Here is a 19,081-nt window from a genome sequence, read left to right as displayed (position 1 = left end):
TTCAAAACAATCCTTATCAAAATCTCAATGTAATTCTTTGAAGCACTGGAAAAACCCACCAAAATTCATATGGAATCTCAAGGGATTCCAAACAGTCAAGAGAAATTTGAAAGAAAGAACAAGACTGGAGGATTCTACACTTCCTCATTTCAATGTGTAACTACAAAACTACAGTAATTAAAAGTGTGATACTGGCATAAGAACAGACATATAGACCAATGGAATAGAATAGTGAGACCAGAAACAAAACTTTGCATGTACAATCAAATGATTTTTGAAAAAGGCATTAAGACCACTCAATTAGGAAAGGACAGTCTCTTCAGCAAGTGGTGCTAGGAAAACTGGATATTCACTTGTATAAGAATGAAGTTGGACTGCTGGCTTACAACATACACAAAAATTAACTCAAACTGAATTAAACACCTAAACTTAAGAGCTAATCTATAAAACTCCTACTAAAAAATAAAGAGAAAATTCTGCATGACTCTGAATCTGGCAACAATTTCCTGGATATGACACCAAAAGCACAGATAAAAAAGAAGCAACAGATAAACTGGACTTCAAAATTAAAAATTTCTGTACATCAAAGGACACTATCAAGAAAATGAAAAGACATTCAGTGAATGAAAGAAAATACATGCCAATCATATTTGGTGAGGTATATATAATATTAAAAATACCTACAACTCAACAACAACAAAAAACCTGATGCAAAAAGGGACAAAGGACTTGAATAGACATTTCTCCAACGAAGATATACAAATGGACAATTAGCACATGAAAAGATACTCAAGGTCACTAATCATTAGGGAAGGAAATGCAAATCAAAGCCAGAAAGAGATACCAATTCACACCCAATAGTTTGGCTACAACAAACAAAACAAAAATAAAAACAAAACAAAAACCCAGACAATAAGGCAAGGATGTGAAGAAATTGGAAGCCTCATGCCCTGCTGTTGGGATGTAAAGTGGTGCAAGCTGAAAGAAAGAATTACCATACAATCCAGCACTTCCACTTACAGGTATATACTTAAAAGAATTGAAACTGAAACTTGAATAGAAATTTGTACACCAATGACTTGAGAAGGACTATTCACAATAGCCAAAAGGTGAAAACAATTAAGTGTCTAGTAACAGATGAATGAATAAACAAAATTTGGTAACTGCATATAACAGAATACTATCCAGGGTTAAAAAGGAATGAAATTTTGACACACGCTACAATACAAATAAATCTTGAGGACAGTATGTTAAGTGAAATAATCTGGCAAAAAGAACAAATTTTATGATTCTGCTTGAACAAGATACTTAGTCAAATTCACAGAAACAGAAAATAGAATGGTGGTTCCCAGAAGCTGGGGGACAGAGGAATGAGAGATTAAGTGTTTAATGGGGACAAGATTTCAGTTTGGGATGCTTAAAATGTTCTGTAGATAAATACGGGTGATGACTGCACAAGCATGTGACTGTTTCTGTCCATTCTAGTAACCCTGTCACCAGCAAAGACCAGCTCAAATAAGCACTTAACTGCTACAGGAAAAGCACATCAATTATACTTCTATACTTGCCTTAAAAACATGTAGAGGAAAATCAGCTTGAAAATGGAACTACTGCTCTGCTCACATTTCCCATAACTCATCCTAATGTATAAGTAAATGGCCATATGATATGATTTATTATCATGACTGTCAGCATGCTCCTCAATCATTAATCCATTTTACCTATTCTGAAGAAGAGCTATTTAATTGTTCTTGTTCAAGAGCCTCTGCAAGTAAACAACATAATCCTGAGAACTCCTCAAGGGACCACAGTACAGTACAGATACTGGCATGTTTCATTCTAAAGAAAATCCTATGCCTGACAGATTAGCTCAACCAGGTAAAATGCAAATAATGATGATAATGATGATTTAAAAAAAAGAATCCAAAATAAAAGAGTGTTAGCACCAGTCATAAAAACAATAGTCATGACAAAAGTCATGACTCGGGATTTTGAGGAAACCTGAACCTTGCCATATTATTCATGTGAACTCTTTCAGAACTGATTGCTGTGTGGATCCCCGCTGTCAATAATTTGATCCTACCCAACTAAGCATGTGTTGGAGGATTACAACATGGCCAAACATAATTCTAGCTATGACAAACAAAAACAGGGAGTTTTAAAAATGTCTTTGAATGTATCTGCATCAGACCTAAGAAGCATTATTTTATAAGAATCAGACCTCAATATTTAAACTTGAAATATACAATAAACATGAAGCTCAAAACAGAGAGTGATTCAGGATGTAAAGATTACATTATGACATTATAAGGCTTCTATGCTTATATTCTTTACTAGCATTTGGCATTTTCAAGTATCCTTGACAGATTAATTTTTCAAAATGTATATTATAAAATAAATATGACTATAATTACTTTTCTTTCAATGAAAATGGTTCACTGACTTGTACAGACGCATTCCTCCTCTATTTATTGCAAATAAATGCAAATTTCAGAAGCCAATAAAAATATTTTCTATTGTTTGAAAACTTTAAGAATGTTATCTTAAATCCCCAAATTGACATCAGCTTCACTTTCCATATATGTTTAAATTGAAAGACTTTAGATTCTACCTTGAAATGTTTAAATGTGCGCTTACGATAGTCACACCACTCCACAAAGAAGTGTAGGCTTCGGAAAAACATAAGCAGATCTCTTTTTTCTTCTGCTCTGTAAAAATAAAAGGTTCTATGATTAATAAATATCATTAAATGAACCCCCTCCCCCAATCTGGCTTTATCTTATTATTGCTTTTTACAGACTTGACACTAAAACTTAAAAAGTACTTGCTTGATATATTTCTATATACCAAACTCTGCATTTTTGAGTATGTACCCCTGTGTGATTTCTCAGACTGGAGTTCCTTTTTTTCCATTTTCAAATGTTTAAATCCCACCCATCTTTCAAGATATCATACAAATGCCACATCCTCCTTGATACCTCATTTGATGATCTGTGGTATAGTAAAGAATATATCTTGGTCTTAGTCACTAGTTCCTAGTCATTATTTCATGCAAGGATGGGCACAAAAAAGGACAGAAATGGTAAGAACCTAACAAAAGAAGAGATTAAGAAGAGGTGGCAAGGATATACGGAAGAACTATACAAAAAAAAGTCTTAACCACTGGGAAAACTCTATGATGTGGTCACTCACCTAGAGCCAGCTATCCTGGAGTGTGAAGTCAAGTGGCCCTTAGGAAGTATTACTGCAAACAAAGCTCGTGAAGGTGATGGAATTCCAGCTGAGCTATTTCAAATCCTAGAAGATGATGCTGTGAAAGTGCTGCACTCAATATGCCAGCAAATATGGAAAACTCAGCAGTGGCCAAAGGGCTGGAAAAGCTCAGTTTTCATTCCAATCCCAAAGAGACATAATGCCAAAGAATATTCAAACTACTGTATAGTGGTTGTATTGTGAGGACATTTATGAGCACAAATTGTGCTCATTTCATGTGCTAAGCAAGGTAATGCTCAAAATCCTTCCAGTTAGGCTTCAACAGTACATGAACTGAGAACTTACAGATCTACAAGCTGGATTTAGAAAAGGCAAAGGATCAAATTGCCAACATCCACTGGATCACAGAGAAGGCAAGGGAATTCCAGAAAAACATCTACTTCTACTTCATTGACTATGCTAAAGCCTTTGACTGTGTGGATCTCAACAAACTGTGGAAAATTCTTAAACAGATGGTAATACAAGACCACCTTACCTGTTGCCTGAGAAACATGTACGCAAGTCAAGAAGCAACAGTTAGAACCAGACATAGAACAATGGACTGGTTCAAAATTGGGAAAGGAGTATGACAAGGCTATATACTGTCACCCTGTTTATTTAATTCTATGCAGTACCTCATGTGAAATGCGGGGATGGATGAATTACAAGTTGAAATCAAGATTGCTGGGAGAAATATCAACAATGTCAGATATGCAGATGAACTGACTCATTGGAAAAGACCCTGATGCCAGGAAAGATTGAAGGTAAAAGGAGAAGAGGGTGGCAGAGGATAAGATGATTGGATGGCATTACCAATTCAATGGACATGAACTCAGGCAAACTCCAAGAGATGGTGAGGGACAGGGAGGCCTGGCCCACTGTAGTCCTTGGGGTCACAAAGAGTGACAACTACCAGAGAGGGAGTGCAACCCCACCCATCAGCAGATAATTGGATTAAAGCTTTACTAAGTAAGGCCCTGCCCACCAGGCGAGACCCAGTTATTCCTATCACCAGTCCCTCTCATCAAGAAGCTGACATAAGCCTCTTAGCCTCATCCATCAGAGGGCAGACAGAAGAAACAAGAACAGTCTCACAGTGGCTAAAACAAAAACCACATTACAGAAAGTTAATCACAATGAAAAAAGCAGAAAGTTAATGTCCCAGATGAAAAGACAAGTTAAAAACTCAGAAAAACAATTAATGAAGTGGAGATAGGCAACCTTCCAAAAAAAATTTCAGAATAATGACAGTGAAGATGATTCAGGATATCAGGAAAAGTATGGAGGCGAAGATTGAGAAGATGCAAGAAATGTTTACCAAAGACCTAGAAGAAGTAAAGAACAAAGAAACAGGGATGAATAACATACTGGAAAGAATCAACAGCAGAATAACTGAGGCAGAGGAACAGCTATATGACTGGGAGGACAGAATGGTGGAAATCACTGCCACAGAACAGAATACAGAAAAAAGAATGAAAAGAGATGAAGATAGCCTAAGAGAACTCTGGGACAACATTAAATGCACCAACATTCGATTATAGGGGTCCCAGAAGGAGAAGGTAGAGAGGAAGGACCTGAGAAAAATTTTGAAAAGATAATAGCTGAAAACTTTCCTAACAAGGGAAAGGAAATAGTCAACCAAGTCCAGGAAGTAAAGAGAGTCCCAGGAAGGATAAACCCAAGGAGGAACACACTGAGACACATAGTAATCAAACTGACAAAAATTAAAGAAGAGATAAAATATTAAAAACAACAAGGGAAAAATGACAAATAACACACAAGGGAACTCTCATCAGGCTATCAGCTGATTTCTCAACAGAAACTCTACAAGACAGAAGGGAATGGCATGATATATTTAAGTGATGAAAGAGAAGAACCTACAACCTACCCAGGAAGACTCTCCTTCAGATATGATGCAGAAAACAAAAGCTTTCCAGACAAGCAAAAGTTAAGAGAATTTAGCACCACGAAACAGCTTTACAACAAATGCTAAAGGAACTTCTCTAGGCAGGGAACACAAGAGAAGGAAAAGACTTACAGAAAATAAACCCCAAACAAATAAGAAAATGGTAATAGGATCATACATATCGATAATCACCTTAAATATAAATGGATTAAATGCAAATCCAAAAGACACAGATTGGCTGAATGGATGAAAACATGTGCATGTATGCATTTCCACCTACCATATCACTCTGCTTGACCCCCCACCCCAAGTTGTATGTTAATTATTTTATATTGTTAAGTTAATCATGATCCCATTATGGCTTGCAATTGTGATTATCTTTTATTTTTTGTCTGGCTATTGATTGTGAAGACTAATAAACATCTTTTACTATTGTGACTATGTGACTACTACTCACTTAATACCATTACATCATGTTTGGTCAACAGCAAAATAATAAAACTCTATACCACCAATGCTGTGCTTAGTCGCTCAGTCATGTCTGACTGCCAAAACTAGGATCTAATAGAAAACTTTTTAAATCCAGATGCATATCAGAATTATCTTGAAATTTTTTGAAAAATACAAATGCTCAGGTATTGCTTTTTTCCTCCAGAGCTCCAGATATGTTTCTAATGAACAGTCAGATTTAAAAACAACTGGACTATATGATGATCTTTTACTTTTATCTAGTTTCACTTTTTCTATTTCATATTCAGTGTTCCCATTTAGTTTATGTTCTCCAATTTCTCCATCTCTTTTTTTTATGTTCTTTATCAAGACTTTATCAAGCATAGCAGAAAAGCTTTTGTATACATATATAAAAAAATGTATAACATATATTTTAGAAAACTTATAGATTTTAGCCTAACTAAAAAATCTATGACATTTTGATCCCACTTGTTTGACTTAGTATGAATAGAATGCTAGATTTCTAATTAAAAAATAGATATGCAACAAGTAACAAAGGTTTACTATATAGCATAGGGAACTATAGTTAATATCCTGTAGTAACCTATGATGGAAAATAATTTAAAAAATAATATATGTGTATTTGTACAACTGAATCACCTTGCTGTGCACTTGAAACACTGTAAGTCAACTATACTTCAATAAAATATATATATATATATAAAAAGAGAGATTTGAGGAGCAGAGAGGAAAGTCACAGAGTGATAAAAATATCTACCTTCAATAATTTAGCAATCTATCTGAATACAGAAATATTTAATATTTATATTAATTATGACTAACACAGTATTTTTCAGAGATTGAATGACACACAACTGAGGGTATTTTGGGATATGTCATTTACTTGGAAGAAGTGTTTGGCCAAAGGAAAATTCAGTTAGAGATAAAATTGTATATTTAGATACCTTTGTTGAAAACTGTGTTGCATTATGGACAGTGGAATGGTACAAAATGATCATTTGTATAAAAGTACTAATAAACAGCATTAATATGAGAAGAAAAAAATCATGCAATTTAATCTACTGGACATAATAAAGTTTCTTTTGTGAGCAAAAAGAAACTTTCTTAACAGCAAAAGTTCTCAAAAATTAGGCAATAAAATTTTTGGTGTAGTTAAAAAAAAGAGAGATAGAAAAGGGAAACCATGAGTTCAGCCCAGTTCAGTCGCTCAGTCGTGTCCGACTCTTTGAAACCCCACAGACTGCAGCACGCTAGGCTTCCCTGTCCATCACCAACTCCCGGAGCCTGCTCAAACTCATGTCCATCGAGTTCGTGAAGCCATCCAACCATCTCATCCTCTGTCATCTCCTTCTCCTCCTGCCTTCAATCCTTCCCAGCATCAGGTCTTTTCCAACGAGTCAGTTCTTAAAACTCAACATAAAAATCATGAACATGGTTTAAAGACATACATATATAGAAAATATCAACAAAGAAATAAAAATAAAAAGAGGAATCAAATAATTAAGTTAGAACTGCATAACAGAATAACAAATAGAAATCTCATCAAAAAGGTTCCACAGCAAAATGGAGATGGCAGGGGAAAGAAACTTTAGATCAATAGAAAGTATCCAATGCCAGAAGAGAAAAAAGATTAGAGGAAAAAAAAAGAGAAAATACTTTCAGAGTTGTGAAATAATAACAAAATATTTAACCTTCACATCATCAGTCTCAGAAGGACAGTGGAAAGGGCCTGGGACTGAAAAAATAATTTGAAGAAAGAAGGACTGAATACTTCCCAAATTTGACTAAAAAAATAAGCCTACAGATTCCCAAAGATGTATACATCCAGAGAAATGATGATCATAAGAAAAGTTCTTAAAAGCAGACCCAGAGAAATGAGGCATTAAGGGAACAACGATTTGAATAACCGTCTATTTCTCATCAGAAATCATAGAGACCAGAAGCAAGTGGCACAACATTTCTTAAGTGTTGAAAGAACAGAACTGTCAAACTAGAATTCTATGTCCAGAAAGAATCTTCCTCAGGAATGAAAGTAAAGACATTCTCACATAAAGAAAATTAAGAAAACTTACTATCAGAGACATCATTCACTCAGTTTCCTTTAACTCTTTAAGTATATATAAAACAGTTGATTTAAAGTCTTTGCCCAGTAAATCCAGTCTGGGCTTCCTCAGGGACAATTTCTATTGATTGACTGCTTTTTTCCCTGTGCATGGGGCATACTTTTTCCCCCACCATGGCAACTCTGATATATTTTACTCATCAAACAAACATTTGCAGAGGAACTACTATGTGCCAAGTACTTGAGGGGTAGAAATATGGAGCAGACATTGCTTCTAACTTCAAAAAGCTGATTATCTAGTGAGGAAGAAAGATATGAACATAAATATCTATAATGTAGAGTAGAAAGTGATAATTGCTATGAGAGAGATGCAGATAAGTTGCCACAGGAGTTTAGAAAAAAAGAGGTTGCCTACGTTTAATTTTTTTTTTAACTTTTTATTTTGTATTGGGGTATAGCCAATTAACAATGCTGTTGTAGTTTCAGGTGAACAGTAAAGGGACTCAGCCATATATATACATGGATCCATTCTCCCCCAGAGTCCTTCCCATCCAGGCAGGCACATAACATTGAGCAGAGTTCCATGTGCTATAAACAGGTCTTTGTTGGTTATTAATTTTAAACATAGCAGTACGGACATGACCTTCTCAAAGTCCCTAACTATCCCTTCCACCCAGCAACCATAAGTCCATTAGTTCCTTTTCTAAGTACTAAGCCTTTTTTTGCTTTGTAAGTTCATTTGTATCATTTATTTTTAGACTCCACATATAAAGAATATCATATGATATTTCTCTTTCTCTGTCTGACTTACTTCACTCAGTATAACACTCTCTAGGTCCATCTGTCTTGCTGAAACTGGCATTATTTCACTCTTTCAAATGGCTGAGTAATATTGTATTGTATATATGTACCACATTTTCTATACCCATTCCTCTGTTGATGGACATTTAGGTTTCTTCCATGTCTTGGCTATTATAAACAGTGTTGCAATGAACATTGGGGTGCATGTATTCTAATGGATCATGTTTTTCTCCAGGTATATGCCCAGGAGTGGGACTGCAGAGTCAATATGGTAGCTTTATTTTTAGTTTTTTAAGGAACCTCCATACTGTTCTCCATAGTGGCTGAACCAATTTACATTCTCAACAACAGTGCAGAAAAGTTCCCTTCTCTCCACACCCTCTCCAGCATTTGTTGTTTGTGGATTTTTTGATGACAGCCATTCTGACTGGTGTGAGGTAATATCTCATTGTAGCTTTGATTTGCATTTCTCTAATAACTACTGATGTTGAACATCTTTTCATGTGCCTATTGGCCATTTGTATGTCCTCTTTGGAGAAATGTCTTTCCAGGTCTTCTGCCCATTTTTTTAGTGGGATGTTTGTTTTGATGCTATTAAGCAGCATAAGCTGTTTGTAAATTTTGGAGACTAATCCCTTATCGGTTACATCACTTCCAAGGATTTTCTCCCAATCTGTGGGTTGTCTTCTCATTTTTTTATTGACATGTTTGCTGTGCAAAAGCTTTTGAGTTTAAGTAGTTCCTTTTGTTTATTTTTGCTTTTATTTCCATTATTCTGGGAGATAGATCAAAAAAGATGTTGCTGTGATTTATGTCAGAGAGTTTTCTGCCTATGTTTTCCTCTAGGAGTTTTATAGTGTCCAGTCTTAAATTTAGGTCTCTGATCCATTTTGAGCTTATTTTTGTGTACGGAGTTAAGGAATGACCTAATATCACTTTTTTACATGTGGATGACCATTTTTCCCAGCACCAGCTGTTGAAGAGACTGTATTTCCAATATTGTGCAGTCTTGTCTTCTTTGTCAGAGATTAACTGAACATAGACCCATAGGCTTATTTCTGGGTTTTGTAACTTGTTCCATTGATTTAAAATCCTCAACAAAATACTAGCAACTCTTATCCAACAATACATTAAAAAGATCATACACCATGATCAAGTGTGATTCACCCAGGGATGCAAGAATTTTTCAACATCTGCCAATCTATCAGTGTGAATAACCACATCAACAAGTTGAAGAATAAAAACCATATGATCATCTCAATAGGTGCAGAAAAAGTTTTTGACAAAATTCAGCACCAATTTATGATAAAAAAAAAAATCCCCAGAAAGTGGGCATAGAGGGTACATACCTCAACATAATAAAGGCCATATATGACAAGCCTGTAGCTAGCATTATACTCAACGGTGAAAAGCTGAAAGCATTCCCTGTAAGATCAAGAAGAAGACAAAGACGTCCACTCTCACTACTTTTATTCAACATACTTTTGGAAGTCCTAGGTACAGCAATGAGAGAAGAAAAAGAAGTTAAGTTAATCCAAATTGGATTGCAGATGACATGATAGTATATATCAGTTCAGTTCAGTTCAGTCCCTCAGTCATGTCCAACTCTTTGCGACCCCATGCACTGTAGCACGCCAGACCGCCCTGTCCGTCACCAACTCCCAGAGTCCACCCAAACCCATGCCCATCAAGTCGGTGATGCCATCCAACTATCTCATCCTCTGTCGTCCCCTTCTCCTCCTACCCTCAATCTTTCCCAGCATCAGGGTCTTTTCAAATGAGTCAGCTCTTCACATCAGGTGGCCAAAGTATTGGAGTTTCAGCTTCAACATCAGTCCTTCCAATGAACATCCAGGACTGATCTTTTAGGATGGACTGGTTGGATCTCCTTGCAGTTCAAGGGACTCTCAAGAGTCTTCTCCAACACCACAGTTCAAAAGCATCAATTCTTTGGCACTCAGCTTTCTTTATAGTCCAACTCTCACATCCATACATGACCACTGGAAAAACCATAGCCTTGACTAAATGGACCTTTGTTGACAAAGTAATGTCTCTGCTTTTTAATATGCTGTCTAGGTTGGTCATAACGTTCCTTCCAAGGAGTAAGCATCTTTTAATATATGGAGGATCCTAGAGATGGTACCAGAAAACTACTAGAACTCAGCAGTGAATGTGGTAAAGCTGCAAGTTGCAAAATTAATACACAGAAATCTGTTGCATTTCTATACACTAACAATGAAAGATGAGAAAGAGAAATTAAAAAAGAAATTTCATTTACCGTTGCATCTTACCTTACAAGACAAAAGACCTATACTTCAAAAACTGTAGAACGCTGAGGAAAGAAATCAAAGCAGACATAAGCAGATGGAAAGATATACCTTGTTCATGGATTAGAAGAATCAATATTATCAAAATGACTATACTACCCAAGGCAATCTACAGATTCAATGCAATCTTTATTAAATTACCAATGGCATTTTCCACAGAACTAGAACAAAAAAATTTCAAAATTTGTATGGAGACACAAAAGATCCCAAATAGCCAACCAAAGCAATCTTGAAAAAGAAAAATGGAGCTAGAGGAATCAGGTTTCCTGGCTTCAGACTTCAGACTAATCTTTCCAGGGAATAGCAAGGAGAGATAAGAAAACCTTCTTAAGTGAACAATGCAAAGAAACAGAGAACAATAGAATGGGGAGAGACTAGAGATATCTTCAAGAAAATTGAACATTTTCTTGGAAACATTTCATGCAAAGATGGTTCATTTCTAGAATTCCAAAAAATCTGATGACAGTTTTGGCCAGTTTTCTTGTTGCTTTTACAGAGGATAGAATCTTCAAAGGCACTTACTTACTCTGTTAGTTTCACTGACATCTATGCCTTCAATTTTAAAAGGACTCAGAGAGGGCTCTGCATTAATGTCTTTATTTTCCTATTCTGATGCTTGACATCTAGAGTCTTGATAATCCTGAGGAATCTATGCCTCGCAAGGTTAGCCCATTCCTAGAGATAGTAAACAACTTGCTCCTGAGTGTGCTTTTCTAACATGATCCAACCAGTCCAGAACTTATATCTCAACCACCTCCATTATATTTGCTATACCCCTATCCACTTGACCAGGGTTAGGTACCAGAGGCATCTAGTGACAGCTCTCATGACCCAGAGCCTCCTGAAATTTTTCAAACTAGCCAGTGTAAGCCTTACCTCAGAAACCCCAGCTGACCAGTTTCCCCCTCTCCCACTGACTCCTGACCCTTCCTCTCAGGAAATGTGAGAAACAAACTATTTTTCCAATGGGAATCATCATTCTGATCTGATGGCCTTACCATACTCAAATAATTTTTAAAAATCTTTTAAAATGGGTTCCCATGCATTTGTTACTAACTTTAAACATTAGCCAGGTAGTATATATGAGCATAGATGTTTATTTCACATGTAAGCTGTTGCTTCCTGTAGATAGGAAAAAGACTACCCTATACTATATAAACAGCAGTAGAGAGGTTTATTCTCTCCATACTTGGTCATTCAGCCAAATAATCCTGTAACTATGAGTTAAAGAACACATTGGAACTGCTTCTCAAAGGGATCTCACCAAACTAGTCTTCATGGAAACTACAGTGATATGTCTATGAAAGTGACGAATTTGGGGCATCTCTTGATCACTGAGTAAAAATTGATCACTGAAGCTACTTTTAAGGTAATCTTGGTGAACTTATTAAAATTTGGAATAGCAAGTAACTCCATAGAGAAAGTAGTTTGTAGAAGTCAGCATGGGGATTAATTGAATTGATTCTTGGAAATTGACCTAAAATTGTCTCAGGCATATGAAAAGAGAGCATGCTTGTGTCATAACCATTCAGCTTACCTGTACAATGATTAATCTGAGTAGTTTTGTCCTAAATCTCATCCAGTTAGAACTTTTTATGTTTTTGTTTTTTCAAAAACAACAGCAAAAAAGTGAAGAAGGCATCTGGCACATAAATTTCATTCTCAAAGAGTCCCTGCAACTAGATCAGTTGAGTGTATTGTAAATAGTGGTGGGCACATATTCTTACTGAAGGAGTTTAGGAATCTACGCCACAAGTAATATCAAACAATAGGCAATCTGTAAGATGAAGTAATTCCATGTAGAGTGGGTGGCCCAGAGGAATACAAAACTGTAGATTCAGTTTTGCTGAGAAGCATTCCCCAAATATTGGCAATCACTCCATGTTGGAAAGGAGAGACGTATTAACAGCTTAAGGATGTTCTTCTCATAGTTCTATTATTCCAACTCCAGTAAGTTCCATTATTTCTTAGAAATACTTTAATTCTTTGATTTGTTATCCTTCATATAAATTTCTGGAATGGGGCAGAAGGTTGCAAATAATTTTATCCAGTTCCTTCATTTTGCAGATAAAGAAAGAGCTCCACAGAGTTTAAATATTTTTCCTAATTCAGAGGTGTTAGTCATTAGTTTAAAACCAATGAAATGTGTTATATACAAGTACACTGTCCTTGTTATCACATATTTATAAACTAAAGATAGATAACATCATACACACACACAGACACACACACACACACACACACACACACCAAGTGATTATAATACAAGGCAACATATGATTCATTTAGAGGGAGTACCTAGAGTTGATAGGCAGTGAGGTACAATAAAGCAAGGTTAGCTCCCTGATTTACTCATATGTCACCTCGTAAAAGAATTGATGCTTTCAAACTGTGGTGCTGGAGAATTGGACTGCAAGGAGATCAAACCAGTCAATCCTAAAGGAAATCAGCCCTGAATACTCATTGGAAGGACTGATGCTGAAGCTCCAATAATTTGGCCACCTGATGCTAAGAGCCAACTCATTAGAAAAGACCCTGATGCTGGGAAAGATGGAAGGCAGGAGGAGAAGGAGACGACAGAGGATGAGATGGCTGGATGGCATCTCCAACTCAATGGACATGAGTTTGAGAAAACTCCGAGAGATGGTGGACAGGGAAGCCTGGTGTGCTGCAGTCCATGGGGTCGCAAAGAGTTGGACACGACTAAGCGACTGAACAACAAAAACAACATCTTCTAAATAAGGCATTCTCTGACTATGTTATTTAAAAGTGAATAGCTCTCACTTATCATCTCTCTCTCTCTCTAGTCACTAAGTCGCGTCCGACTCTTGCAACCCCATGGACTATAGCCTGCCAGGCTCATCTGTCCATGGGATTCTCCAGGCAAGAATACTGGACATTCCCTATTTCCCATCCCACTTTATTTTCCCTGGTACCACTTATCGCTATCTAATATTGTTCAATTATATTATTATTGGCTTCTTTGGTGGCTCAGATGGTAAAGAATCTGCCTGTGATGCAGGAGACCTAGGTTCAATCCCTGGGTTGGGAAGGTTACCTGGAGGAGGGCATGGCTTTATTATCCCTGATACCACTTATCTCTATCTAATATTGTTCAATTGTATAATTAGAGACTAATATGGTACAAAGTACATAATACACACTCAACACACATGTATTCATTCATTTTTAAATTTTCATCCTGGGGCAGAAGAGGTATATTTTAAGACTGGAAAGTCTTTTTATGCCAAAATGTATGGAAGTGCTCAAAAATATAGGAGTAAGGAATTATAAATCTTTAAGAAAAATAAGAATAATGATAAAAATATCTATAATAAATAGATATGTACACATATATACACATACACAGGGTGTTCAGTTCAGTTCAGTCGCTCAGTCGTGTCTGACTCTTTGTGACCCCATGAATCGCAGCACACCAGGCCTCCCTGTCCATCACCAACTCCCGGAGTTTACCCAAACCCATGCCAATCGAGTCGGTGATGCCATCCAGCCATCTCATTCTCTGTCGTCCCCTTCTCCTCCTGCCCGCAATCCTTCCCAGCATCAGGGTCTTTTCCAGTGAGTCAACCCTTCATATGAGGTGGCCAAAGTACTGAAGTTTCAGCTTCAACATCAGTCCTTCTAACGAACACCCAGGACAGATCTCCTTTAGGATGGACTGGGTGGATCTTCTTGTAGTCCAAGGGACTCTCGAGAGTCTTCTCCAACAACACAGTTCAGAAGCATCAATTCTTCAGCGCTCAGCTTTCTTCACCGTCCGACTCTCACATCCATACATGACCACTAGAAAAACCATAGCCTTGACTAGACGAACCTTTGCTGGCAAAGTAATGTCTCTGCTTTTAAATATGCTATCTAGGTTGGTCATAACTTTCCTTCCAAGGAGTAAGCGTCTTTTAATTTCATGGCTGCAATCACCATCTGCAGTGATTTTGGACCCCCCAAAAATAAAGTCTGACACTGTTTCCCCATCTATTTCCCATGAAGTGATGGGACCAGATGCCATGATCTTAGTTTTCTGAATGTTAGGCTTTAAGCCAACTTTTTCACTCTCCTCTTTCACTTTCATCAAGAGGCTCTTTAGTTCTTCTTCGCTTTCTGCCATAAGGGTGGTGTCATCTGCATATCTGAGGTTATTGATATTTCTCCTGGCAATCTTGATTCAAGCTTGTGCTTCCTCCAGCCCAGCATTTCTCATGATGTACTCTGCATATAAGTTAAATAAGCAGGGTGACAATATACAGCCTTGATGTACTCTTTTTCCTATTTGGAACCAGTCTGTTGTTCCAACTAACCAAATGGATGGCAAAGTAGATAAAAGTATTATATCAACGTCAGTTTATGAGGACTTCCCTGGTGGTCCAGTGGTTAAAAATTCTCCTTGCAATGCAGAGGATGTGGGTTCGATCCATGGTTGGGGAATTAAGATCACACATGCCATGGAGCAACCAAGCCCGCAGACACTCTGGCACTCCTGCACTGCAACTACTGAGTTTGCATGCCACAACTAGAGAGACTGTGCGCCTCAACAGAAGATCCCACGAGAAGAAACAAAGATCCCATGTGCCACAACTAAGACCTGCTGCAGCCAAAAAAATAAATACAAAAAAACAGAAATTATATTGAAAAACATCAATTTATAGAGTCATTCACTGCACTATGAGTACAGAAGAGAACATCTCTATTATTAGATTGCACACCAAAGTATCTAAGAGAACAGCAGAAATGGTAAAAACCTGGTTAAATATAACAATCTACCACTTTTTAGTTTAAGTTATATATCATGGTTGAAAGTAAAAAACTATAACGTTGTCTGATGGGGTTTTCAGTGCATACATATGAATGTAATTCATATAAAACCTATAACAGGAAGAGAGAGAAAGAGATCTATATGGCTATAAGTATTTCCAGATAGTACTTGTAGTGGTGAAGTATTAAATCTAAGTAGACTATTAAAAGTTACCTCATGTAGTTGAAATATCTCAGACAATAAAAATAATATTGTTATTATTAATATTTTCTAATATTAATAATGTCTGAGAGATGAAATTACTCTCCAAAGAACAAAGGCTTATAAGCAGCAATTGTTGTTGTTTCATCACTAAGTCATGTCTGACTCTTTTGTTACCCCATGGACTGAAGCCCGGCAGGCTCCTCTCTCCATGGGAATTTCCAGGCAAGAATACTGGAGTGGGTTGCCAGCTCCTTCTCCAGGGGATCATCCTGACCCAGGGATCAAACCTGAGTCTCTTGCACCTCCTGCATTGGCAGGCGGATTCTTTACCACTGAACCATCAGGGAAACCTATAAAAAGCAGTAGTTATTTCATTAGAGCTCACAAGGCCAAACTGATAAGATATTTTAAGCTTCATCAAGCAAGGGAGCAAAAAATAAGTGCTCAATCATGTGATGCTGGAGTGAGCCAAGAAATAAAAACTAAAAACTACAATGCCCAAAGTTTAAACACACACACATACACAATACTCAGAGAAAAACAGAAAAAGAAAAAGATAGTTTTCTTACATAACTTTTTAAAAAGAACTGTACTTAAAGTGGATTAAGTCACAATTCCTTCACTCCCATTTCACATCTATACAGTATTCTATTTTAGAAAGTGTGCGTGTGTCAGTGAAAGAGAGACAGAAAGAGAGCATGCGAGTGCTGGCTCTTATAGCTGTAGGAATTATTGCAATTTATCTATTTTTCCCAAGCACAGTCCAAACTTCACTAAATGTAAAACAGATGTTATGGACTGCCTTCACTAAACGTTGGCAGTGGTGCATTTCAATTACAACTAAAATAGTCAAAAAAGTAAAGTAACTCCAAATGTCTCTTTCTCAAGCAAGGATAAAGCAAGCACAAAGAGAAATCTGGAATAAAATTTTAAACTTAAAAAAAAATACATTCCAGGAATCAGTTCAGTCACTCAGTCGTGTCTGACACTTTGTGACGCCACGGACTACAGCACACCAGGCCTCCCTGTCCATCACCAACTCCCGGAGCTTACTCAAACACATGTCCATTGAGTCGATGATGCCATCCAACCATCTCAACCTCTGTCGTCCCCTTCTCCTCCTGCCCTCAATCTTTTCCAGCATCAGGGTCTTTTCAAATGAGTCACTTCTTCGCAACAGCTGGCCAAAGTATTGGAGTTTCAGCTTCAGCATCAGTCCTTCCAATGAACATTTAGGACTGATATCTTTTAGGATGGACTGGATGGATGTCCTTGCTGTCCAAGGGACTCTCAAGAGTCTTCTCTAACACCACAGTTCAAAAGCATCAATTCTTCAGTGCTCAGCTTTCTTTATACTCCAAATATCACATTCATACATGACTACTGGAAAAACAACAGCTTTGACTACAGGGACATTTGTTGGCAAAGTAATGCCTCTGCTTTTTAATAAGCTGTCTAGGTTGGTCATAACTTTTCTTCTAAGAGTAAGCGTCTTTTAATTTCATGACTGCAATCACCATCTGCAGTGATTTTGGAACCCCCCCAAAAAAGTCTGACACTGTTTCCACTGTTTCCTCACTATCTGACATGAAGTAATGGAACCAGATGCCATGATCTTAGTTTTCTGAATGTTGAGTTTTATGCCAACTTTTTCACTCTCTTCTTTCACTTTCATCAAGAGGCTCTTTAGTTCTTCTCTTTCTGCCATAAGGGTGCTGTCATCTGCATATCTGAGGTTATTGATATTTCTCCTGGCAATCTTGATTCCAGCTTGTGCTTCATCCAGTCCAGCGTTTCTCATGATGTACTCTGCATATAAGTTAAGTAAGCAGGGTGACAATACACAGCCTTGACATACTCCTTTCCCAATTTGGAACTAGTCTGTAGTTCCATGTCCACTTCTAACTGTTGCTTCTTGACCTGCATCCCGATTTCTCACAAGGCAGGTCAGGTGGTCTGGTATTCCAATATCTTGAAGAATTTTTCACAGTTTATTGTGATCCACACAGTCAAAGGCTTTGGCATAATCAATAAAGCAGAAGTAGATGTTTTTCTGGAACTCTCTTGGTTTTTCAATGATCCAACGGATGTTGGCATTTTGATTTCTGGTTCCTCTGCTTTTCCAAATCCAGTTTGAACATCCGGAAGTGCATGGTTCACGTACTGTTGAAGCCTGGCTTGGAGAATTTTGAGCATTACTTTGCTAGTCTGTGGGATGAGTGCAATTGTGCGGTAGTTTGAGCATTCTTTGGCATTGCCTTTCTTTGGGATTGGAATGAAAACTGACCTTTTCCAGTCCTGTGGCCACTGCTGAGTGTTCCAAATTTGTGGGCATATTGACTGCGGAACTATCACAGCATCATCTTTCAGGATTTGAAAGAGCTCAACTGGAATTACATCACCTCCACTAGCTTTGTTCTTAGTGATGGTTCCTAAGGCCCACTTGACTTCACATCCCAGGATGTCTGGCTCTAGGTGAGTGATCACACCTTTGTGGTTATCTGGGTCATGAAGATCTTTTTTGTATAATTCTTCTGTGTATTCTTGCCACCTCTTCTTAATATCTTCTGCTTCTGTTAGGTCCCTACCATTTCTGTGTTTTATTGTGCTCATCTTTCCATGAAATGTTCCCTTGGTATCTCTAATTTTCTTGTAGATATATCTCGTCTTTCCCATTCTATTGTTTTCCTCTATTTCTTTGCATTGATCCCTGAGGAAGGTTTTCTTATCTCTCCTTGCTATTGTTTGGAACTCTGCATTCAGATGGGTATATCTTTCTTTTCTCTTTTGCCTTTTGCTTCTCTTCTTTTCATAGCTGTTTGTAAGTCCTCCTCAGACAACCATTTTGCCTTTTTGCATTTCTTTTTCTTGGGGATGGTCTTGATCACTGCCTCCTGTACAGTATCATGAACCTCTGTCCATAGTTCTTCAGGCACTCTGTCCATCAGATGTAACCCTTTGAATCTATTTGTTACTTCCACTGTATAAGTCATAAGGAATTTGATTTAGGTAAAATTACTGAATGGTCTAGTGGTTTTCCCTAGATTTTTTCTACTTAAGTCTGAATTTGGCAATAAGAAATTCATGAACTGAGCCCCAGTCAGCTCCACGTCTCGTTTTTGCTGACTGTAGAGAGCATCTTTGGCTGCAAAGAATATAATCAATCTGATTTCAGTACTGACCATCTGGTGATGTCCATGTGTAGCGTCTTCTCTTGTGTTGTTGGAAGAGGGTGTTTGCTATGACCAGTGCATTCTCTTGGCAAAACTCTGTTGGCCTTTGCCCTG

The 19,081-nt window shown here is 37.4% G+C and overlaps 1 protein-coding gene across 3 annotated transcripts in view; it reads right to left on the bottom strand.

Moving 5' to 3' along the window:
- Positions 1-19,081, bottom strand: part of CENPP (centromere protein P) — a 229,806-nt gene that overhangs the window by 161,319 nt on the left and 49,406 nt on the right. For 2 of the 3 annotated variants that reach the window (XM_081524400.1, XM_081524397.1), the window contains exon 5: positions 2,612-2,708. In XM_081524400.1, coding sequence (XP_081380526.1) covers positions 2,612-2,708 — 97 coding nt within the window. Of the gene's footprint in view, positions 1-2,611; positions 2,709-9,841; positions 9,986-19,081 lie in introns of all 3 variants that reach the window. The other variant, XM_081524399.1, reaches the window with a different exon arrangement.

This window comes from Giraffa tippelskirchi, chromosome 1 (assembly GCF_054371585.1).
Source record: "Giraffa tippelskirchi isolate mGirTip1 chromosome 1, T2T-mGirTip1v1.2.pri, whole genome shotgun sequence".
NCBI lineage: Eukaryota > Metazoa > Chordata > Mammalia > Artiodactyla > Giraffidae > Giraffa > Giraffa tippelskirchi.
Note: the sequence above shows the minus strand (reverse complement) of the source record. Positions and strands in the feature narration are given on the sequence as shown.